The 23,903-nt window shown below is 36.8% G+C and overlaps 7 protein-coding genes across 10 annotated transcripts; 3 read left to right on the top strand and 4 right to left on the bottom strand.

Annotated features, from left to right (window-relative positions):
- Positions 1-417: 417 nt before the first annotated feature.
- LOC131802940 (uncharacterized) lies at positions 418-1,671 on the top strand. Its single transcript, XM_059123735.1, has 4 exons — positions 418-449; positions 518-997; positions 1,057-1,191; positions 1,517-1,671. Exons 1-4 carry the CDS (start codon positions 437-439, stop codon positions 1,669-1,671), a joined length of 783 nt encoding a protein of 260 aa, XP_058979718.1. The 5' UTR covers positions 418-436.
- Positions 1,668-3,677, bottom strand: LOC101892421 (uncharacterized). 2 transcript variants are annotated; one of them, XM_005191690.4, is made up of 3 exons: positions 3,346-3,677; positions 2,148-2,370; positions 1,668-2,076 (listed from the first exon to the last, which is right to left on the bottom strand). In XM_005191690.4, the coding sequence occupies exons 1-3, from the start codon at positions 3,560-3,562 to the stop codon at positions 1,983-1,985; spliced, it is 534 nt and encodes a 177-aa protein (XP_005191747.2). In that variant the 5' UTR covers positions 3,563-3,677; the 3' UTR covers positions 1,668-1,982. The 2 variants fall into 2 exon arrangements, with proteins under 2 accessions (XP_005191747.2, XP_058979719.1); XM_059123736.1 differs by lacking the exon at positions 3,346-3,677 and adding an exon at positions 3,189-3,339.
- A 992-nt stretch (positions 3,678-4,669) lies between these two features.
- On the top strand, positions 4,670-8,614 carry LOC101892249 (uncharacterized). Of its 2 annotated transcripts, XM_005191689.4 has the most exons (5): positions 4,671-5,268; positions 5,362-5,507; positions 5,566-5,650; positions 7,988-8,275; positions 8,374-8,614. In XM_005191689.4, the coding sequence occupies exons 1-5, from the start codon at positions 4,773-4,775 to the stop codon at positions 8,589-8,591; spliced, it is 1,233 nt and encodes a 410-aa protein (XP_005191746.4). In that variant the 5' UTR covers positions 4,671-4,772; the 3' UTR covers positions 8,592-8,614. The 2 variants fall into 2 exon arrangements, with proteins under 2 accessions (XP_011295938.3, XP_005191746.4); XM_011297636.3 differs by having other exon boundaries at positions 4,670-5,507.
- A 1,979-nt stretch (positions 8,615-10,593) lies between these two features.
- Positions 10,594-15,213, bottom strand: LOC101892075 (protein lines). Its single transcript, XM_005191688.4, has 2 exons — positions 14,888-15,213; positions 10,594-14,563 (listed from the first exon to the last, which is right to left on the bottom strand). Exon 2 carries the CDS (start codon positions 14,470-14,472, stop codon positions 11,620-11,622), a length of 2,853 nt encoding a protein of 950 aa, XP_005191745.2. The 5' UTR covers positions 14,473-14,563; positions 14,888-15,213; the 3' UTR covers positions 10,594-11,619.
- A 1,373-nt stretch (positions 15,214-16,586) lies between these two features.
- LOC101891901 (MRG/MORF4L-binding protein) lies at positions 16,587-17,473 on the bottom strand. Of its 2 annotated transcripts, none has more exons than XM_059123590.1 (3): positions 17,258-17,473; positions 16,956-17,180; positions 16,587-16,869 (listed from the first exon to the last, which is right to left on the bottom strand). In XM_059123590.1, exons 1-3 carry the CDS (start codon positions 17,403-17,405, stop codon positions 16,595-16,597), a joined length of 648 nt encoding a protein of 215 aa, XP_058979573.1. In that variant the 5' UTR covers positions 17,406-17,473; the 3' UTR covers positions 16,587-16,594. The 2 variants fall into 2 exon arrangements, with proteins under 2 accessions (XP_058979573.1, XP_005191744.1); XM_005191687.4 differs by having other exon boundaries at positions 16,587-16,900; positions 17,258-17,471.
- Positions 17,474-17,901: 428 nt separating this feature from the next.
- LOC131802981 (WD repeat-containing protein 43-like) lies at positions 17,902-20,350 on the top strand. The gene is made up of 7 exons (XM_059123828.1): positions 17,902-18,171; positions 18,236-18,337; positions 18,403-19,421; positions 19,492-19,620; positions 19,685-19,834; positions 19,892-19,998; positions 20,064-20,350. Exons 1-7 carry the CDS (start codon positions 17,965-17,967, stop codon positions 20,207-20,209), a joined length of 1,860 nt encoding a protein of 619 aa, XP_058979811.1. The 5' UTR covers positions 17,902-17,964; the 3' UTR covers positions 20,210-20,350.
- On the bottom strand, positions 20,327-23,671 carry LOC131802982 (glucose-6-phosphate isomerase-like). Its single transcript, XM_059123829.1, has 5 exons — positions 23,383-23,671; positions 21,948-22,530; positions 21,611-21,850; positions 21,018-21,549; positions 20,327-20,941 (listed from the first exon to the last, which is right to left on the bottom strand). The coding sequence occupies exons 1-5, from the start codon at positions 23,514-23,516 to the stop codon at positions 20,751-20,753; spliced, it is 1,680 nt and encodes a 559-aa protein (XP_058979812.1). The 5' UTR covers positions 23,517-23,671; the 3' UTR covers positions 20,327-20,750.
- Between the last annotated feature and the right edge of the window lie 232 nt (positions 23,672-23,903).

The following is a 23,903-nucleotide window of genomic DNA, read 5'->3' as shown; positions in this document are numbered from 1 at the left end:
TAAATGGATTCTAAAAAATAAAGGTAGTAATTAAATAGTTTAGAAATAAAATCGAAAAACTTGGCGTTGTGTCTGGTTACCTAAAAATGTTTGTAATAATTTTTTTCTTGCTATCACTTTTAACACTTCTTCTTGTTGTCCCAACATTCAGCTGCATTGTGGAAATTGCTGCAGTATTTGTTTTTATGGCGCAAAATTATTTTTTTTAATAAATCATCAGATTGCTTGCAAGATTGTGTATAGATTTGATCTGTTTACTTTTCACAGTTTTCTTGCAAACGAAAATAAAGCTCTCTACTATCTTACTCTCTCAGAAAGAAACTGCTTGACAATTCCTGCAGCAAACGTAACCAGACAGACCTAATTCTCATCAACCGTTATACCTTGTACAGCTAATTCAACCGGTTATTTGAAACGTGTTTTTAAACCACAAAACATGTTTTTATCAAGTAAACGAAAAAAATATTTAATTTAAATATTTATAATCTCTGTCATTTCTTTTTCTTCACATATACAGACAACAAAAAGCCTCTAGCTCAGATTTTCCGCGATGGAAACTCGAGAAGTAGATTTTTCCATGAACTAAAGGATCACGGGGACAAAGTTTTAAACAGCAGTTTTGACACGGCCCAAGGTACACTGAGTAAAAAAGTGAATTTAAAACAAACCCAAATATGTGTCAGACGTTCCCTAAAACGACCCTATGATTCCTTTACCACGGCCGATAAATTAGAAACCAAGACGGAATTGTTTCTCATGCCCATGCCCAAGGTCAAGGCAGACAGTGAGGGTGATGATAAAATAAAATTGAATTCCACCATTTGTGGCCAGCAAATGGATGAGAAGATAACAAAAAAGAATGCAGCAGAAATGATATCCAATGATGATCCCATGGAAACGCCCCAAAGAAATATGCGGGTCTTCGTTGGTAATGTGGACTTTGTTATTAAATTTTGTAAATTAAATCCAAACATAAATGCACTATGGGATGTTTATGGTAAGAAATGGGAAATCTTATTGCTAAAATGTCGGCTAGTAAATACGATGTCTTTGCAGGTAAACTAATTAAAATAACCAAAGGAAAACATCGTTTTGAACAGAATCTCTTGATTCGCAATCTCGATGGAAGTGGCCCGATTTTACAATGTTCTTATTTTGATTTCGACAACATTGTGGACAACATGACACTGGGTTAGTTAACAAATAATATAACAATTTATGGTCTGCTCCAGAACTGTAAGAACTTTACACCACTATAACCGATTTTCCCTTTATGATATCCAAAAAATTGCAAAAGAAGTAGATTCTTACAGTTTCTGGAACAGAGCTTTATTTTTAGTCTGTTTTCGCATAACGACTCTAAACTGAACTCGAAGGAAGAACACCAATTCCTTGTTTTTCAACTTTCTCTGCTTTTATTCAGAGTAAAAACTATACGGCATTTTTCTTTCGCATTCGTTTCCATATCGCAATGCAGAAACAGGTCTTTAATTCGTATTTATTTTTTTCTTCCTAGGATCAAATATTCGAGTTGTTGGCAAACTGTGTGGCGCCAGTTGTCTGCGAACCTTTAGACTTGACCAGTGTATTAGACCAATACACCAATCTAATTTTATACGCATTCAAAATGTAAACTCATTCGTTTTGCTACAAAATAAACACAGTACTTAATATATCTATAAAAATATGTATATTTATTCATTTTTCTTATCATATAGCCTTGTATATATAGAATATTAATACTTATTGTGTTAGTGCTTAGAAGGAATTTTAAAGCATTTTTTGTTTTCTTTTTATGATTAATTCTTGTTAACTACTAGGAAGAACCTATATTATTTTGTACTTAAAAGGAAAATTGCATTATAAGTTACTTTTGATCCAGATAAAATATCAAAAAACAAATAATGAAATATGTCTGTATGAAATAAATACTAAATTAGATATAAAATTGCCACTGTACAACAGCTCTGCATTGTGAATATTTATAAGTCTAAATACATGAGAACTGCAATGATTAGGCCGGCAGCCATGGCGGTTAAATATCCCAAATGAATACTGCTCCTTTGTTGATAGTAACTGAAATACGAAGAATAAATTATAACAATTTGAAAAAAAGACAAAAAAATAGATTTTAAAATTATACTAACATCACTTTTTTCCTGGGTGAAAATGGCGATGGAGGGTTAACACCCGGTACATTACTATCTAAATATACCAAACTGTAACCAAATATGGCAACAAGTAAGCCACACACAATGGGTTTAAGTGTATGGTACAATTCGTGATCATTGGCCCATACGATGGCATTACGATAGCTGTCTTCAATGAATCCTTTAAAATTTACAGCATTCTCCATGTTCGAATAGGGCACTGTAATAACAAAATAATTGATTATTCAAGAATTTCTCAAATGCATTGACCATATTTGGCCATACGGAGAGTGATTTTCATATGTATGTAAATGTGTTACACATTGAAAAAAAAATATATATATACGCGGAAGGAGGTGTATGTTAAGCTAGCATCTAGTATAGTCTACAGTAATGAGATCATCATTCAGTAGATACACTTTATATTGTTTACTTTTCCAATACGCACACACACAGTGTGTAAAATGAATGTATGGCAAAGACAACGTATCATCAATATTGATGCAATTTCAATTTGAATAGTTTTTAAATACCACACACGCCATAGATTCGATACAAAACAAAATGAAATGAAACAATTGGTTGTTATCTTTTCTTTCTGATAAACTCTCTGCAAAAATTTGGTGGTTGTAAAACTTATCATCATTGGCATTCACCTGTCCCAAACTTTTGGTTGTTGACACACCAAATAGCCGATAACGGTGAAATTTAAGTTAATCAAATCGAAATTGTCAAAAAAACAAATAATACGCTTTGCCGTTGGTTCAATAAACCCAATTATATCAAGAAATAAAAAAAAATTGTTACATGATTTTTAATGGAACTTCTTCTTAAATATAATTACAACCTTCATAAATATTTGAAATCAAATAAATTTAAAACGTTCTCAAGGCTAGAAGACAAAGGCACAGCAAGCTAGCACTAGGAAGGTGAATGTAATTAAGTCAAGTGCACAGTGATGTCACTATTGGTCTACTAGTGGTTGACATGAATGAGGAAAGTGGAAACGTATTCAAACATTTTAGAATGCACACTCACACACACGATACCACAATAGAAAACGCAACGCAGCGCACTTCCAATTCGAATTTTTGTTAACAAACAAACACCAACCAATAGAGGAAGAACATTCTCCGCTTCTTCCTCCCCCAACATCCATCCACCCCCACACAGACAAATCACTTGTACTACTTACTAACAATAACCATTTTATAGATCAAAATTGTACAGGCAAATCCAATGAACAGCGATATTAGACGTAAATCCAGCAACACTTCTTTTTTATTTCTTCCCCTCAAATTTGCGATTGTAATGATGTCTTGTCGCTTGTGGTGGCTGGTGAATGAATGAAATGAAGACGAATTATTGAAATCCGTTGTTATTGACAAATTGGCGTCCTCTTTTGCTGGCATTGTGCTATTCTATCGATTGATTTGTATATTCTTCTTCGAACAACAATAACAATTGTTTGTTTCAAAAAAATAAACAAAAATACAAAGCACACAAGAAGTAAGACGTATTCCTCCTAATGACGTCAACAACAATATATTTGTTTCAACAAAGCACAAGTACAAAGCCGTTTGGTTTGTTTGTTCGTTTGCGAGCGTTGGAAACAAAAATGAAAAACGTCCCAACGAAACGAATATTAAGGCCACAAAGGAATACCCGATAAAAAATAAACAGAAAGCAAAGACTCGGGGTACTCTGTTGTTTACGAATGAGTGTAATGCATAACGCCCGGGTACTCTGTTGTTTACGAATGAGACATGAGAAAATTGAACATCTTCACTGAAGAGCTCGGAACTAGTTCAACGTAGATGTACAAAGCACAAGAAGGAAGTAATGACGTATTCCTAATGACGTCAAATGTTTTGTGTAAGAACGAAAAGCCTAGTATTTTCTATGTAACGGCGTTATTTTTCGCCGGTTACTTGGCGGCGCTACTTACTAGGAGAAAAAATAATAGGTGTGTCTGGTTACTTTTCCTGCAGGAATTGTCCAGCAACATCTTTCTGAGAGATGTTGCGGTGGCGTTCACAATAAATAAATGCCATGGCGCAATAAAATAAACAAGCCAGCATTAGTTGTAGTTTCCAATGATCGAACGCCAAACTGAAAATGAGCCGGATATGCGGGGTCTCCTGATCTGTGATAAAAAGGTAGTGCCAAGCATGGTACAATGAAGAGAAGGTAGGTCAACTTTGAAAAAATTGCAAGTATAGAGGTCTACCCATGGTACAATGAAAAGAAGGTAGGTCAACTTTGAAAATTGATTTTTCAGTGTCTGGCATAAAATACGTATCTCTTTTTTTTTTTTTTTTTTTGTTCCAATGCTTGCCATTTTTCAATAGCTTGTCACCGTCTTTCTCTTTCTAGAGCTACATTTAAAATAATTTCTATCATATTTCTATACCACAAGTCTATCACATTAATCAGCCAGACTAAAGCGCCCCTAATGACGACAAACGTCATCGCTGTTATTGTATTTAACATCTAACCGTTATATGTGTTCCTCACTAACGAGCCTTCGTAACTATTGATTTTTTCACTAATCAACATTTCAACACTTCGGCCAACACAAGGATACACATATTTTACTGAAAAAATCAAATAAAACAAAATATGGAATCAGAATCCTTGTTGGAAAATAATGGTTTCGATTTAACAAAAGACTCAATGGATTCATCATCCGATACAAATAATAAAGTCAAATTTAACGAAAATAACAATCAACAACATATTGTGCCGATTGGCTTGCTAATTGTTTTGCTAACAATCTATTTGGGACTGAGTGGTGTACAAAGCTGTTTCGCTAATAGCTCCCAAAATGAGGATATTTTAAAATCTCTACCAAACTTGATGTACAATCAAGTCGAAATTAATGAGCGTCAACTGATATTGGAACGATTCTTGGAATATAAGGATATATGCAGGGATTTGGAAATATTTACCAAAGAAATAAACCGAACAAAGCCTAAGGTTCCAAACAAGTCGGCTGAGATTAGAAAGAAAGAAACCACTTTGAAAACCGAATATAGGGACTATAGTGGTAGTGGAAGTGGTAGCAGAGCTGTTGCTGATGGCAGCGGAGATGAATGTGCCACCACCAAGTCTTACAGTAAGAAATATAAAAAGCCTAAATCTAAATATTATATAAAATTACCTAATAATCCAAAAAATGGTTTCCACAAACACAATAAATCAACTAAAGCTAAAAATGCCAGACATCACGACAAAAAGGATCTGAACATAAATAAGAAAAATTCCTCGGCAGAACCAATTATATATCTTTTTGCCTTGGTTTTTATTTATTTGCTGTTGAAAGCAGCATCAGATATCAATCAGCATTACAAATCGGTAAGTTGCGAGGAAGAAACAAAAATTAGAGGTTTTTTAATTAGATTTCGTTTTTTAGGAAAACAAAAACGACAAACGTTTTATGAGACGCTGTTCTTTGCAATCCTATGCTCAAGCTCACCGAGATCGACGTTCATCAAAAGGTATTTCATCAAAAAGTTTGCCGAAATTTTAAAGAATCGATTTTTTTCAACTACACCTATTACCTACAACTTGTTGAAACTCTCTTTGACACCCGGTAACCAAACAAAGAAGCATTTAATCTGTTAACTGTACCTACAAGAAACAAATGACTTGAAATCAAAAAAAAATGATAACTGACCAAATTTGATGAAACTATCAAACAACACTTTTAGCTTTAAATACTTACATACAAAACATCCTAAAAGGAAAACTTATTTCTCCTCTATCTAAATGTTAATGTGCATACATACCTATTCAGATTTGTATGTAGAATGTGTAGAAAAGTAAGAGTCGTGTTTCATCTTTTTTTGAATGTACCTACTATGTGATTTATATATATATATACATTATTAATACCTATACATATATTTGATGTAAAGACTTCCCCTCCGTACCTTTTAGCTTTATATCTACTAGCTATATGAATTAACACCAGTCAATTTAAATGTCCTTTTGTTGAGAGAAAACAAGTTCTTCTCGCTCTATCTATTTGTGTAAATTGAACCAGAAGTCAGTTTTTATAATTTTATTTACATCACTTAAATTTTTCTGTAATTGATAATTCTGGCAGTTAATTTTTTTAACTATCCAATCACATTTTTTCACGTTTAATAATTCTGGCAATAATAAGTTAAAACTAGTTTCGGTTATATACTTGTAAAGAAGATTTTAAAAACATGATGATTTGACAAGTAGTAGATATTATTTAAAATAGGCCAGCCCCGTTGACACATAGTTCCTAATTTTTGTATTATTTATTAAGCTTGAGCCCATGGCCTATATAAGGTCGGCTAGTAAGTCCATCTGACAGCTAAGTTTGCTGTCAAAAGATATATTGTCAAAAGTTGTCTTCTAGGCCAACCTTATATGGACCTTGCTTGAGTCAATGGGGTTGTCGTAGAGCCCTACGATGGAGATTATTCTATTTATTTAAATGTTCACCTGTATCTTTGTCACTTACAGGGTGAGATAAAAAACTGCAACAAAGTCAAACGCCATAATTTTTTACATCAAATTTTGATGGCCTTCGCGAATTATGATGGCCTTTAAACGGCCAATGAAACCGTCACACGCTGCCCGAATGTTGCTCTGCGGTATTTTGGCACATTCCCTGTGAAGCGCTTGCTCCAGAATATTTTCGCGATAATATTCGGCATTTATTCTGATTCCACGATCGATTAATACGAGGAGAGAGCGACCATCGGCTGTAATGGCGGCCCACACCCACACCATTACCAGGGCCGGTGCTTGAGTTCTGCTGGCCAACCGAAGTTGCACATTTCCACCTGACCTCTTTGGCAAGTAAACACACGATCATTTTGTTTGTTTACAAACTGCTGGACAACGAATGTTTTTTCATCGCAGAAAACCAAATTCAGCAGTTCACCATTTTCGGCCAAGCAAAGCAACTCTTTAGCTCTTTTGAGTGTATTTTCTTTCTGTGACGGTGTAAGTTCTTGCACTTTTTGCAATTTCAAGGGCTTTACCCCGAGTTCATTTTTCAATGCCATTTGCCGAATGGAATATTGAGATATGTTCAGCTCACGGCCACTGCGACGCGGGTTTTGATCAAGTCGCTTCTTTACTTTTCGAACCATTTCCACTGATGTTGCTGTTTTCTTCCGTCCACTTCCTTGACGTGGGGCTACGCTACCAGTATCGTGTTAACGAGCGATGGTACGAGACACTAAAGATTTATTCACATTTTAATGCTGGAGTCCTCTAACGACAGCCACTTGCGGTTGGTTTTCCAGTTAAAAATAAAGAAATCACGCTTGAATTCCATCTCGAATAACTTTTTTTCTGGGAAATTCTCACCAAAATGCTTGTGTGCGCTTGTAAACATTGTCATGAGCTGTCACTGGAATAATTTTAACAGCTGTGGGAAGAGTGGCTTAGAAATGACAGCAATCTGAAGATGGTTGCAATTTTTTTCATCTCACCCTGTAAATACTTTGACCACGGCCTATAAACCACCTGAAAACTTTCTAAACAGTATTTGAATTTTATTATTTTTTTCATTTATTATTGTTGTTCTATTTGTTGTGTGTATTTTAGCAAATTACTGAAGAAATAAAAAACTATTATAATTATTATATTTTATGTCTAATCTTTGTGTGTTTCCTTGTCTTTAACTCACATGTCTCTCATCTCTTCTATCCGCCAAAACCGTTGGTTTGGTTTCCTTTTCGGTGTTTTTGTACTCTTTCTCCTTCTCGCCGAAATATATTTTTGTATGAAAATACTAAATTAGCAAATAACCTTTTTACAAAAATCAATCCAAACAACCACATTAGAATTGGCATTGAAAACAAAACAACAACAGCAACATCAACGCACATTGGCATCCTTGCAACGATCCATCATTGCTGAACAGCAGAAGCCAAAACCACAACAACAACAACATTTCTATCATCACCACCACCACCACATCGAAACATCATCCGTTCAAAGAACACCATCAACACCTCCCACACTCTCTCCGGCGCCCAGGAGCAGCCACGGCAATTGGCAATTGCTAAGACAACACATGACACTATCTGTAGATAATTCGGACCTAATTGTAACACCCCTAACTAAACCAGGTAGGTTTTGCTTGTAAATCCCCCCTCAATCCTCAACTCAATGACAAACGTTGTTTGAACAACATCCATAAACCCCATTTGCATTCATTTCATTGAAGAGTTCTCCTCCATGATGAAACGAAGACGTTGTTCGGTGCCAGTTGCTCTAAATTACCATAGACAAACCACTAAAAACTCCTCAAATCCAAATCCCTTGGGAACACTAACTGATCCACTAATCAGACGAACCTCCATAACAATGCCCCTGGATAGCTTAGATCCATTGGCCGCAAGCGATGGAACCAAACGTAGAGTACGCATGATAAACAGGCATTAAATTATATATTTCAAAAAAAAAAAGACAAGTAAAAGAGCTGTAAGTTCGGCCGGGCCGAACTTTAAATACCCTCCACCATTTGGAAGGAACTTGAAAATTTTTAAAAAACTTCCGGAAACTACCACTTAAATGAAAACTGTTATATGGAGACTATACGAAGACGTGGACCTGCTTACGAAATATTTTGTCTTAGGCTGTAGTATCCATTTCGAACTTCAAATACGAAATTTGAAATCATTCCGGTTAATAATGTCGCTGAAATCATGAAAATATCGAATATCGGGAGGTACCGTTTTATGGGGGCTATACCAAAATGTGGACCTAAATACAAAAATTTTTGTCTTATGCTGTAGTATTCATTTCGAACTTCAAATACCAAATTTCAAACAATTCCGGTAAATACTATCGCTAAAGTAATCAAAATCATGAAAATGCCGAATATCGGGAGGTACCGTTATACTGGGTGAGATGAAAAAACTGCAACCAACTTCAGACTGCTGTCATTTCTTAGCCACTCGTCCGGCAGCTGTTAAAATTATTTCAGTGACAGCTCATTATATTGTTTAGAAACGTACAAAAGCATTTTGGTGAGAATTTTCCAGAAAAAAAGTTATTCGTGATGGAATTCAAGCGTGATTTCTTTATAATTGACTGGAAAATCACAAGTGGCTATCGTTAGGGCACTCCAGCATTTAAATGTGAATAAATCTTTTGTGTCTCGTACCATCGCTCGTTACCGTGATACTGGTAGCCTAGCCCGACGTCAATTGGAGTAGAAGGAAGAAAACAGCAACATCAGCAGGAATGGTTCGAAAAGTAAAGGAGCGACTTGATCCAAAACCGTGAGCTGAACATATCGCAATATTCCATTCGACAAATATTGAAAAATGAGCTCGGCGTAAAGCCATTGAAATTCCAAAAAGTGCAAGAACTTACACCACAAAACAAAGAAAATAGTCTCAAAAGAGCTAAAGAAAGTGGTGAACTGCCGAATTTGGTTTTATCCGATGAGAAAACATTCGTTGTCCAGCAGTTTGTAAACAAAGAAAATAATCGTGTTTACTTACCAAAGAGGTCAGCTGAAAATGTGCATCTTCGGTTGGCCACCAGAACTCAAGCGCCGGCCATGGTGATGGTATGGGCCTCCATAACAGCCGATTATCGCTCTCCGCTCGTATTACGTATTAATCGACCGTGGTATCCGAATAAATCCCAAATATTGTCGCGAAAATATTCTGGAGGGTGTATTAAAGCCATGGGCACGAAAACATTTTTGCCGCAGACCTTGGATATTCCAACAGGACTCAGCACCATGGCCACCCAAGAATGGTTACAAAATGAGTTTCCTCGCTTCATTTCCAGCTTACAATGGCCACCAAAATCTCCGGATACCAATCCGTTGAACAGATTTTGTCTGGTGTATTTTGGAAAGCAAGGTTGGCACTAAAAAATTCCAAAGTGTCGATCACCTCAAACAAGCGCTTCGCAGGGAATGGGCCAAAATACCGCAGAGTAACATTCGGGCAGCGTGTAACGGTTTCATTGGCCGTTTGACGGCCATAATTCGTGCCAAGGGTGATCAATTCGAACAAATCTAAACTTATTATAAATGTTGATGCTATTTCGGACATTTTTTGATTTCATTCCATAAAATTAAAAAAAAAATTATGGCTTTTGACTTTGTTGCAGTTTTTTTTATCTCACCCTATATGGTAACTATACGAAAACGTGGACCGACATGGCCCATTTACGAACTTAACCTTCCTACTGGAATACTATGCATGTGTGCAAAATTTTAGTCTTCTATCTCTATTCGTTCGAAAGATTGAGTGATTATAACTGACGGACAGACAGGCAGTCGGAATATATATACTTTGTAGGGTCTAAATAATAAATAAATATATATACTTTGTAGGGTCTATTATAAATATTTCGAGAAGTTACAAACTTAATATAAACTCCATATTATGGTGGAGGGTATAAAAAAAGGAAAACGCATCAATTAAATGAAACAATTTACAAAAAAATGTATACGGATTTTATTCGTAAACTATTTGATATGAATATGTATAAAGAGCAGTGAATGTAGTGTAGTTGTGGTAGTTAAAAGTAGCGGGTGTGTTGGTGTAATTTATGTTTAGGGCCCTTAACTAAAATCATAAAACAAACTAAATACTATGCTATACTATATATATGTGAAGCGCATACACATGTGATTTTCTGAAAACGAAAAATAAAAACCAAAACAAGTTTAAAATTTTAAAGTCTCTGGAGAGAAAAAAATTTTTTTTTCATCTAAAATTTGACGATGTTTTAATCTATGTTTCTAATCAACAGCCGGTTTTAGGCTTTTTTCTTTCAAAAATGGATTCTTGCCATGAAACAAAAAAGCTCTCGGAAAGTACAAAAAAAATTCGCACCAATAACTAAAAATGTACACAAGTCCTTTTCCCTTCAGAAAACCACAGATACATATATATATATATAAAATATATTTGTGTTATTTACATTTATCTCGAAAATATATAATATATATATAAATAATATTAAGAGTTTTTTTATTATAAAAATTTCATTATTAAAAATCATTATTGTGCACTTTTTCATTATCGAATTTTGTATATAAAATAGTTTTTCATTTTTTGCCAGATATTATGATACTCAAAGTCACCTATCTAATAGTTCCAAGTGTTGAGAGATAAAAGCATTTGCTTCTTATTTCTTTCACTTTGTTTTTTAATGTACATTTTATTATTATTATTACTATTGTTAAAAATTATTAACACTAAACTACTTATGGTGTAATTTTTATTAAATAAAATTAAAATTAAAATGAAAAAAAATTATTACACACTAAAAGGCAAGATATTTGAACATGTACTTGTCAACGGTTGTTTCGATTTCAAACTACAAAAGTGGCTTGGAATACTACTACTTTGCATTTGTATTGAAAGTTTTTTGTTTCGTTTCGTTTTGTGATATGTTGCTTGGAATGGAAGACGTTACTGTTACGCTCTCAGCTCGACGGCTAACTCAACTCATTACCTTCGTAAAGACTTTCACAGCTCTCCAAGAGACGCAGCACCGGTGAAATGTCATAGGGATACAGTTGGCGCGACACCAGCCTTGATATTTGCAGTCTCAATCGTATCAAGACACTCATCGCCTCGTCCAGTGTGCTAGCACCCATACCAAAGTCATGGCAGCTCTGTACAAACATGGACCAATTCATCCGTATGTACTTGAGGAAGCGCAACAAATACAACAGGAAACACGTCTCATTGCTAACCAGCAAATCAAGCAGTAAATCCGAACTGTTCGATATCATTTTCAGGAACTCTAGGAATGTGTAGACGGGATTCAACATGGAAACCAATTCGGGAAATGCATTGTTGCGAAACGATATGCCAGCCGTGACGTCCAGCGTACACACCATGGCCTCAATCAAATGATCGTCCTGATCATCGAATAGATGTATTAGAATTTTACTAAAATGACATTCGGGATGGAATTCCAGAGTGTGTTTAATAAATGATTCCAGTTTGCGCAGAACATCTCGTATGGAGCGTTCAATTAACACCATATCCTGAAAGGCATCGTAATCCGTGGAATCAATAGACGAATCCGATGAATCGCTGCGTATTTCCTTGACCGTAACGGCTATTGACTTCAGGACGAGTAGTACGATTTTCTGTAAAATCGTCTTGTCCATCTCAATAACTTCGGCCGCATTCAAGGCACTTGAGTTGACATCATCGTGTCCATAGGGATGATGTTGAAGTGACTGGGCGGCGTATGCAACTGGTTTCCGCTTGAAACCAATAAAGCCCACAATATTCTCCGGCTGTCGACGAGGTAGAGATTCTAAGATACGAAAATCCTTTACATGCCGCACAATTTGATGTGCCAACATACAGGTTTCGTCGGGCAACATATCCTGCAGCGCCAATGTGGAGCCATAGCACAGGGCCTCATTGAACAGACACAACATTTGTTTGTACACTGTGCACGACAGGTGCTGGTTCAAAAGCAATTCGAATTTATCCAACTGGGCATAGAATGGCAAGGTCTCCACTATGGAGAGATTTGCTTTTACCGAAATGATATTCTCCCATAGCTGGAGAAAGTTCAAGATGCAGTTCTCGGCATTTTCCACATCCAAATGATTGGCTATTAGCGCCGACATATTCTTCACCAATGCAGGCCATTTGTTTTCGAGTATTTTGATGGTAATGCATTTAAGATGGGTGGTATCAAAACTTTCCGAGTCGGTGAGCGTGACCAGATGACAGCCTTGACCCAACGTAGTGTTATGCTGAGGATGATGATGATGATTAATTAGATGCGTTTCCATGCCATTAAAGTGATGTTGTTGATGTTGCATGGCCGCTGTGCTATGGGCATAAACAGTTCCACTACCCTCATTGGCAGCCGACACATCGTCAATATTCTCCGCGGAACGATAATGCATGGCAAAGTAATTGCTCTCCAGCGAAGTTTGTTGTGTTTGGAAATGCAAATATCCATGTCTACTCTCCCCCACAGAGGTCGAAGCCGTCGGCTCCGATATACTATGCGTTTCGGCAATCTCTTCCTCCAGGGGATGTAGATCAATGTCCTTCCATTCAACAATGCGTTTAATTATCTCCAAGCTAAAGTGCATTTTTTGAACGGCAACATAATCCAGACGATCAAAGTTAAACAGATTATCCACCAGTTTCTTTAACCAATCATCGTCCATTTCCTGTTTGGCTATAACCAGAAATGAGGCCAGAACACGTCCGGCCAGAAACTGTACATACATATTGTTATAGCCCGCCAGGACGATGATCTCATCGATGAGATTGTGGTCATTGCGTATCAGAGCATCACAGACATCCATGATACGCGCACATATGAAGCCCTTGGAGTTCTGCTTTAGATATATGTCAAATAGTAACTGTAGATTCGAGAGGAATTGCAAGAGTTTATTCGTCGGCCATTCACTTAGGTTTGCCACACGTTTCTGGCCATTGGCATCCATTGAATAATGCGATTGGAATGGCTTTCGCAGCATACGCTCCGATACTCCACACAAACACTGTCTATTCAAAGATTCTTCAAATTCCCGCATATCCTGGGAGGCGGTAATTTCATCCAGCCTTTGTGCCCGCGCAGGTATTGTTGTTGTTGCATGGTTAGTATTTGGTACAGTGTGGCAGGATGTGGTTAGATTATTGTTAAGCAATTTGTTACTGCTGCTGGCGATGTTGCTGGCCGAAGACAAGGACAGCAGATCGGGTAGTGTCACCCGATCCACCTCGTCGGCTGAATGGTCATTGGAACTACACACACTACTGCTACTACAGCCACTTGAGGCACTTGCTATCATATTGTGGTCATTGTGTATAGCTACGGATGAATCTTCTTTGGATGTGGGCAAGATGCTGGTGGCTATGTTTTGTACACTTAACAGCTGTGTTAGCGAAGATGCTCTCGAACTACTCGGGGTGGATGACGGTGAGTTATTTGACGATGAACTTTGTGTGGCTATAGAGTTTACCGAGGACGACAAGGAGGAACACAAAGGAATCTTATCACTGCTATAAATTATATCCGGAGGGCATGGTATGGCTGCAGTAGAAATATTTGAGACAGGAGTCGAATTTTCAACTGTTGTTGATGGCTTTATTTTTTCAATTTTCTGCCGTTTAGTTTGGGGCTGTTCATGGTTGGCACTGTTGTTCGCAAGACTCAACGATGACGGATTTATGTTGGCATTTATATTATTGCTATTGTTGTTGTTGTTATTCGAATTTTGAACTGTGGATGGCATTCCGGCTCCTGGCATAAGCACATAGTTAAGATCTCCTCTACTCTGGGTATCCTTTTGGGAAGACATAGCTCCAAAGGCGTGACAGACGTTCCTGACGTCCTCGCGCAACAGCCAATTCAAAACAGTTAATGGACCAAATGGAGATTTTACTTTATTCCTAGAAATACAATAATTCTTGATTATTCACATCACTTTAAATTCACGACAACAAAAGACGAGAATAAGGAACAACAAAAACACCAATCCAAGAAACGCTCCACCATCATCATATACATAGCATTGTTGCCTCGCATTGTGGTGAGTAGTGATGCCATGACAAAAGGGCTACTGTGCTACGCAGCTTCACAAGGTTACGTGTGCATTTAACTCTAAAGCAGTAGCAATCCTTATGGCTTCAGGATTTTGGTTATTCCAGGGCAGTTGCTGGCGTTTCCATTGAATATTTGTAATTTTTGTTGATTTTTATCTCCGTTTTATTTACCTTTTTAGCTTTTTTTATGTTAAAATGTTTTGTTTTTGATATCTGCGCACAACACTTCATTTGTTTTCGTGTACCAAACCGAACGTATCATGTTGATCGTTAGCCACAAACATTATACGGAATGCTGAGTATATAAAATTATTGTTTTGAGTAATAATTAATTCGGAATAAAATAACACAAGCCACAGTAAAAGAATTTTTCAATTTTTTTCTTGATTTCGACTTCTTTTCTTAATTCACATACTATGTCGCCATCTTGCTTTGACATTAGGGATACGTAGGTCGACTTTCGCGTTGTCTTGAATTCCGCCTTCAATTCATATTTTGTTGACTATTTCGTTCTCACATCTCTCATATGAACACTTTTAATTATCATCTTTTTCGTATTAGTTGTAACACCCTGTTGTTGCAAAAGGTGTGTAATCAGAGGGGATTTTTTGAGAAATATCACTTTTAGTTAAGCTATCTCTCATAAAAACACACTCTTCTTTCAGTGTAAATTGGGACTCTATATATTTTTTGCTCCGTAAGTCCTGATTTATACTAGACGAGTTTTCTGGCAGCAATTTTTGCCGTTCTCTTTAGAACTTGCCTCTTGCATTATTTATTTATTATTTTTTTTTATTTTTTGTCATTTATAATTATATTTTGGTATAAAAATAAAAACACAAAAGGCAATACTAGCAATTGTTTTCCATGTCCTTTTCCCTTACCTCTGTGTAATACAAACGAATAATTGCCGCCAGAGAAAATGCCTAATATAACTTCGGACTAAGGCTAGTTTGCCTGATGTTTAAACGTGGAAATAACTTACAACATACACAAAATTTTATTTCATTTATTTATTTATATATTGAGATGAAAAAGCCATTAGGCCAATAAGTATCACAACTATCAAAAAACTACAAAAGTGTACTAAAAAAAAAAACATCTTAAAAATATTACATAGTGTATCTTAAAGTAACATTAGAAATCATATGTAAAAGGCTCCCCAGCCAATGAAAATGTATTTAAGTCTATTGCTGGTAATAAAAAAAACAACATTGAATCAATAGATACAGCATTGTCATATATCATTAACAAACTAATTTTTAACCTCCATTTGCCTCTACAAAGTTTTCAAACATGCGGCAAAAAACACCGCGAGAAAAAGAGAATTGTCGTAGCTCAGCTGGAAGCTGATTCCAGATTCATGCGGAACGAACTATGAAAGATTTTTCATATAGAGACGTAGAAAAATTAAAATGGATTCTTGCAGGTTCTGAAACAGAGCATTAATAAATTTGCACTACCTTTGCACCATGAGTGCAGCCGACAGTATCGATAGAAAAAATATCAATCGATATCCCCTTTTAAAATTAATTGTCGATACTATCGATATTGACATCAATTATTTGCCACCTCTAGAGCTGATGATGCATCTGGTTTAACTTTAGAGATTTGGAGAATTACGAGTGAAAAAAAAATGCCCTGTTGCTTGGACGAATCGCCTCGAGAGGATTTGGATGTTTCCTTGCAAATCTTATCGCTCTACAATACAGCACAGCATGTGGATCCAGTGACTGACCCCCAGGTGGTACGGGAAATAACGCAAACTGATCATCTAAACAAGAGGTTGTTGTCAACATTTCTACAAAGAATGAATGTTATGGATCTGCCATCCTTATCTGATAAAGATGATGGCGAAAATGCCAATGAATTCGACGATTAATTTCTTCTTTTGCAGTATTTTTTTATGTAACTAAACTTATGGAAAATAAAACTTATAAATAAGGAAAACTGAAATGGACAGCAGATTGTAATGTTATGATTATTATATGCGTCGTCTTTTGTTACTCTGAACAGGAGGCGGTGGCGGTGTGGTTGAAGGGCTGTTTGATTCCAATGACATAGAACCTCTGGTACGCTTTGGGGTTCGCTTGGGAGCATCGGAAAGTTTTGCAGTAAGTTTCTTATCCAAGTCCTTAACTGTGGGCGTTGTGCTAGGTAATTTGGTTTGTGTAAATGATTTGTCTGGAATAAGGATTTGCCTTATATTTTCATTGAAAGACTTGTGGAAAAAACTTACCTTTAGTTGTGTTGTCGGTTGCGACCGCAATTATGGATGGAGGGTCGCTATTGTCCTCAACAATATTGCCTCTTTTCTTCGATAGAACCAACGAAAATTCGGCTTCGGGCAAAGAAAATTCTTTTTCATCATTGGGAAATGGCAGTGGTTCCAATTCATCTAGAGCCTCCAGATTGTACAAGGTTCGCAAGTGACCCCAAACACTCTCTGTGTCACGGTTTAAGCCTACAAAACAAAAACAAGTTCGCTTGTATATATTGGCTCCAACTTAGCTATTACAATGTGTGAGCGTATGTGCTTACGTTCGGCAATACAGGCTATGTAGAAATGCTTGTTAACACCGACAGGCTTTAGGCCCGCCATGGCATAAAATAGCTGAATCTCTTCCTCGGGTGTCCATTCTTGATCTGCAGGAGCAGCCAAGCTCCTTTCTCTTGCTGTCATCGTCATTGTGCAAAGGGAAAAAGGGAAGTTTTAAACTTGTGCTGATTCTCGTAGAGGTGGCAAATTATTGATGGCAATATCGATACTTTATTTTTATAGATAGTTTTCATCGATATGTTTTGATCAAATGATGGTGCTAAACGATAACAGGAAAACCCCAGTAGGAAAATTTATTCAATGGGAATCGAATTCTGCATAAAATTAGAATCCAGTAACATTTTTATAAATAAAATATATAGCCAGGGAGAAACTTGGACTCAGCATTGAAGCAGGAAGAAATATTATTCCTCTTCTTCATGTTTATATATTTTTACTTTTGATATGGAATATTTTTTTTTGCAAAGGCTCAGTCTTATATTTAGTTTCTAATTAATTTTCTATGAAAATTGCCAAAAGGGCCCCTTCACTGACGCTGAAGTGTGGGAGAGCAAATATTAAACGGTCCGTTACTCTCCCTCACTACCTCATAAACAACTCACTAGTCCGGTAGAAATAAATACGAGAAGTAACGGCGTCGTAAGTTCGTAGGGGCTTCGACATTCCTTTATAAACTGAAAGCAAAGAAATGGCTTTTGGTGAGCACGTGTTGGGTTTCTCGCCCGATGGAAAACTTTTTGCCCTTATCAATGAACAAGGAGTTCTAAGGATATGGGACACAGATACCAACGAACTCAAACAGGAATACACGCCGAATTTGCATTTGTCTGGACCATGTTCGGCCCTGGTGTGGATATCGGTTTCTTTGCCAGGAAGTGTTGTCAAAGACAAGAAAGTAAGTAAATGCCACATGTTTCCTGCAACCAATAACTGAACAAAACACTCCATTTCTTTGACAGGGTAAAAAGGCAAGAAAGTCCAGTGAAAGCAGTGAGTCTCTTTACATTGCCCTGGGTACCTCAAAGGGACATGTCTCGTTGTATTCCTATGCAGAGGCCAAGGTATTGTTGAATGCTTTCATACATGAAATTTGAACATCATCCACTGATTGTTTTTTTTTTCGTAGATTGAACGTAGTCTTAAGGGCGAGGGACACAATGGCAAAATAACATCAATCATAAGGGATACGGAGGGGCATCTCTATACCTGCGGAGAAGATTGTCAAGTTATTGTTTGGTCTCTGGCGGAAGAAAAACAAATTAGATCGTGGAATGTGGGCCCCGAAAAGCCATTTAGTATTTCATTAATGCCTACATCCAATTCATTGGTCGTGGGCTCCCGCACCCTTAAAGTATATTCCACAGAAAAAGAAGAACTGGTGCAAACATTTACGGGACACACTTCAGAAATAAATCATATGGCCCAATTTGTGAGCAATGATGGTGGTGAATATGTTCTCACAACCTCACGAATGGAACGTATAATATGCTTGTGGAAAATTGGAAAGAAAGGTCGCAATAAACCAGCGGCTTGTACTCTTCTAATGGAGGACATAGCCCACAGTCTTACATGTCACATTGATGATGAGAACACACTGCGGGTATCCAGTGTTACACGAAGTGGCGTAATACATCTATACGTTTTAGATATAGATGGCATAAAGGCTGACAAACCATTGAAACCAAAAGTAACCATTAGCATTGCCTCCGATAGTGCAACTGTTATTGAGCCGATTTCGGCAGTGGCAGCTTCACTCCAACATGCAAACAGGCAAGGAGAATTGCTATTTGCTTATGGCGATAAACATTTCGTCGTATTTGAACAATTGAAACCAAGTTTCGCTGAAAAAATGCAGGTTTTGATACGCACTGACCCGCGAAAACATGTCAAACAGCAACTGTTGGGAAAACGCAATGAAATCGGATCTGAGAAGACATTAAAAATGATGACACCCATAATAGATGCCAAGGATGTTGACTACAAGTCATCAATATCTGTGACAAAGAAGAAACTGAAATCCTTAGATATGCCCATGGAAGCTCGATTGCAGAACCTCAACCTGAATGTGGGCGATGGCAAAGTAATACCCCAGGCTCAAAGTAAAGTACAGTTGTTGGTACAATCCCTGCACAGTAAAGATGAGACGTAAGTTGTGATTTGTACATATATCTCCATTGATAAATATATTTAATAATGACTGATATTTTCTCCAAAGGTTGTTACGCTCCGTGTTATGCACAAAAGATATGAAGACCATAGAGCTTACATTGCAGAAATTACCAGTCCAATATGTGGGCACTTTGGTCAATGAATTGACATTGTTAATGCAGCAAAGGCACACAAAGTAAGTGGCATACATGCTTGTTATGAATAGTGCAATAATATGCAATTTAACTACTCCCGTTTAGTGTTGAATATGCAATGAACTGGCTGAAAGTCCTGGCCCAGACCCATTCCAGTCAACTTATGGCTTTGGGTGCTGAAGATTTGCTGAATAAATTCGGTCCCTGCATTGGAATAATTGAACATAGAGCCAACTGCTTGAAAGAGTTGTCAAAGTAGGTTTTACATTCAAGCCAACCGAGAGTTTAAATTAATTACATATTTGCTTTCAGATTGAATGGCCGATTGCAGTTGCTTGTTAGTCAAATAAAACGAAACAGTGAAATGGATCAAGACAATCTTAAGAGTGATAATTTGTTGGTCTTTGAAGATAACGATGGTACGCCAAACAACTTTTAAAAATGTCAAACATTTTTTTAAATAATATTCAATTTGATTTTCTAGATTCATCAACGTCGGATCTAGATGATGCCATTAACAAATCTTCTTCGGACGATGAATGGGAAGAGGGCGAAGATGAGGATCAGAAAAATGGAGGGGACTCTATGGATCAGGATGACGATGATGAAGATGATGATATGGAAATGTAGTTAGAGTACAAATCTAAACTTACTATATTCTTAAGTTATATTTTTAGGTAGTTAGTATTGTCAATAAATCCAATGTTCAAGGTCCCCCATCTAATCAATCAAATACAGTTCCGGCCGTATTTTTTTAAAACATCTAACAAATAGGTATTTTTATTGTTTTTGTTTTTCTTTTTTTCTTGAATACATTCTACATCTATGTGTTTTTTGATGATGAAGTATATACGACAATAGGTTGTAACAATTTGTATATCTCATTTGTGTAAATATGACAACGACAGAGGGCATATAACGCTGATATTCACGTTTAACTTAGTTTTCTAAAGAATAGTTTCTTATAACGTTTGTATGTAAAAGCTTCTAATTTGTGTGAGTATGTGTGTTTTGGGGAAATTTAGAGATTAAGCAAATAATTCTACCGATTGCACCATTTCTCCAAAGGAATTTCTTTTTAAAAAGTTAAAATAAGGATAACATGTTTAAGGTACGCTAGACAACATTGCAATGCTGCTGAGTGTATTGGAGAAGCGGGGTGGTGATTGATTTAAGACCAATTAGCTTTGATGAAATTGATAAGACCATTGGTGGAGGAGTCATGTGAGGAAACGGGATCCTTGTTGGCCAATTCCGGTTCAATAGCCTTTGCCAATTGTTTGCCAAGTTCAACACCCCATTGATCGAATGAGTTGATGTCCCAAACAATGCCTTGGGTAAAGATTTTATGTTCATACATAGCTGTGGGATAGATAAAGGGAGAAAAGAATTTTTATTAATCTTATGGTTTTTTTGTGGGTTTTGTGGTTTAACCTACCAATGAGAGCTCCCAGAATGAAAGGTGTCAGCTTCTTGACAACAATGGAGTTTGTGGGACGGTTGCCGGTAAACACTTTGTGGGGCAAGAGCTGTTCTAGTTTTTCTCCCTTAACGCCAGCCTTTTCCAATTCAGCCTTAGCTTGCTCCGATGTCTTGCCATATGCCAGAGCTTCAGTCTGGGCCAAGAAGTTGGCAAGCAAAATCTTGTGATGGACACCACCGGCAATTGGGTTGTGGGTGTTTGCTGGAGCAATGAAATCACATGGAATCAAACGGGTACCCTGATGAATAAGTTGATAGAAAGCATGTTGACCATTGGTTCCGGGTTCACCCCAAATAATTGGGCCAGTGTTGTAATCGACGACTTTAGAGCCAGTTTTGGTAACAAATTTACCATTACTCTCCATATCGCCTTGTTGGAAGTAGGCAGGGAAACGGTGCAGGTATTGGTCATATGGCAAAATGGCATGGGTTTCGGCATTGTAGAAGTTGGAGTACCATATTCCCAGCATGGCCAAGATGACAGGGGCCTATAAAAGATTATTTCAATTAAAAAAAAATTAAAACAAAAAAATTACAAAAAAAACTTACGTTTTGCTCAAATGGAGCGGTTTTGAAATGCTTGTCCATAAAATGTGCTCCTTCCAACAATTGTTCAAAATGCTCAAAGCCAATGGATAAACAAATTGATAAGCCAATGGCGGACCACAAGGAGTAACGTCCTCCAACCCAATCCCAGAAACCAAACATGTTCTTGCTATCAATGCCGAATTCAGTTACTTTCTCTTTGTTGGTGGACAAAGCAACAAAATGCTTAGCAACAGCTGAGGGCTAGAGCGAAAACAAGAATTTAACATAAATTATCATGCTTTTGCGTGTACATGTGTACGTAACCGCAAATTTCGAAGATATTGAAATGCAGACTTACATCTTTTGTTTGTTCCAATAACCAATTCTTGGCCGAGGTGGCATTTGTTATGGTCTCTTGTGTGGTAAATGTCTTGGAGGCAATGATAAACAGTGTGGTTTCATAGTTAACTTTCTTCAAAACCTCGGCCATGTGAGTGCCATCAATGTTGGAGACAAAATGGGAACGTAGACCCTTGCAATAGGGTTTCAAAGCTTCTGTGACCATAAGAGGACCCAAATCGCTGCCACCAATGCCAATGTTGACGACATCTGTGATTTGCTTTCCAGTGAAACCGCGCCAAACTCCGGAAATGACTTGATTGGTAAACTCCTTCATGTGCGTCAGTTCAGCACGAACATCGGGCATAACATCCTTTCCATCAACCAATATGGCCTCATCACCGCGATTGCGCAAAGCAATGTGCAATACAGCACGGTTTTCGGTGATGTTAATGGCCTGGCCAGACATCATGGCATCACGGGCCTCAGCAACGCGTCTCGCCTTGGCCAATTCCAAAAGAAGACTCCATACTTCTGGGGTTACACGATTTTTGGAGTAATCAAGTAAAATGTCACCATCATTGGGTGTACTGATGCGCAAGCTATAAAAAAGGTTTGGAAATAATCAACACGCCTTAACATTTTATTTTATCTCTAAATGAGAAATGTTCGAACAGATAGTAATATGGAGTGACAAAGGACCGACCGTTCGTGATTTAAAAGAAAGAAAAAAAACTGAAATTTCAAAATCCATTTCTTTTAAATGATTTGAAATACATTTTTTGCGTACCGTTTATTTTTTACATTTGATAATTATTAATTAATTTTTATGGTATCATGATGTCGGTCATTAAATTGATCGGTCATTAATGAATTCCAATTAATTAAATACCAAATTGGGAATTGGCAGCAATAGGGGCAGGGAGTGGCAATTCAAATTGGGAGTGGAATTTAAATTCTAAACAAATATCAAATTCATGGACCCGACTCCAATCGAAGTAAACAAAAAAAAATGTTTAATAAATAGCAGTAATATGGTACTGTGTACCATATTCGCCTTAGTTAATTATTAACGCATATGACGTCTGCCACCGAAGTCTAATAAATAAATGAAAACACCATAAGACAATGTTGCAGTCTCCGATATTCACCTAAAAAAATTAAATAGAAATGTTTGCATTTTTGCAAACCCCATCTGAGTGTGGGACTTTCACTTTTATCGAATGTTGATGGCCTTTTGAAATTGAATCTCATGAAGGTGCAATCAAGCAATGGTGTCATGTAATAGTTAGTAAAAGTTCTGTATAATAACCTTGATGTAACCTGGACTATGTTCGCATATTTAAACAAGGATTAACCATATGACAGAGATAATTTGAAAGTTCTAGCAATTAAAACTGTATGCATTGTAATATAGATAATGAAAATGAAACAGACAGACAGACAATGGTTACCTGAATTTTTTGAAGCGCTCAGCATCACTTTCGAATAGATTTTTTATGTTAATTTTTTCGCCATTCTCTTTGTAATAGTCGGCAATTTTTTTGTAAACCGCTTCCGTTGAGAGTAGAGGTAGTGGGCCAGCCATTTTAACAAGGGTTTTACAAAAAGAAATTGAATTCAAATGTGTTCTAGAAAAGTAAGTATAGCTTTTCCAAGCAAATGCCGACTGGATACGTGCTGCGGTTAGAATTTTGAACTTAACTCAACTCCAGCAAATGAATACAACGAATACAGAAAGTTTCAATGTCAAATGAAAAACAAAATTCACACAACATATGGGCGAAAGTAAAGGGGATACAGCAGAGTTGTATTTCGCGGCGGTAAACGTTACAGGAAATACAACTCGGCCTCTCACGGAATACAACTCTTATACGTACAAAGCACATACGTTTTTTAACGTTTTCTTGTTTTGAATTAAATAAGTATGAGTTATGAAAGCCAAAAAAATATTATATTTTGATATCAAATACAA

Source organism: Musca domestica, unplaced genomic scaffold, assembly GCF_030504385.1.
Source record: "Musca domestica strain aabys unplaced genomic scaffold, Musca_domestica.polishedcontigs.V.1.1 25, whole genome shotgun sequence".
In the NCBI taxonomy this organism is placed as follows: Eukaryota; Metazoa; Arthropoda; class Insecta; order Diptera; family Muscidae; genus Musca; species Musca domestica.
This window is presented reverse-complemented; position numbering and strand designations above follow the sequence as displayed.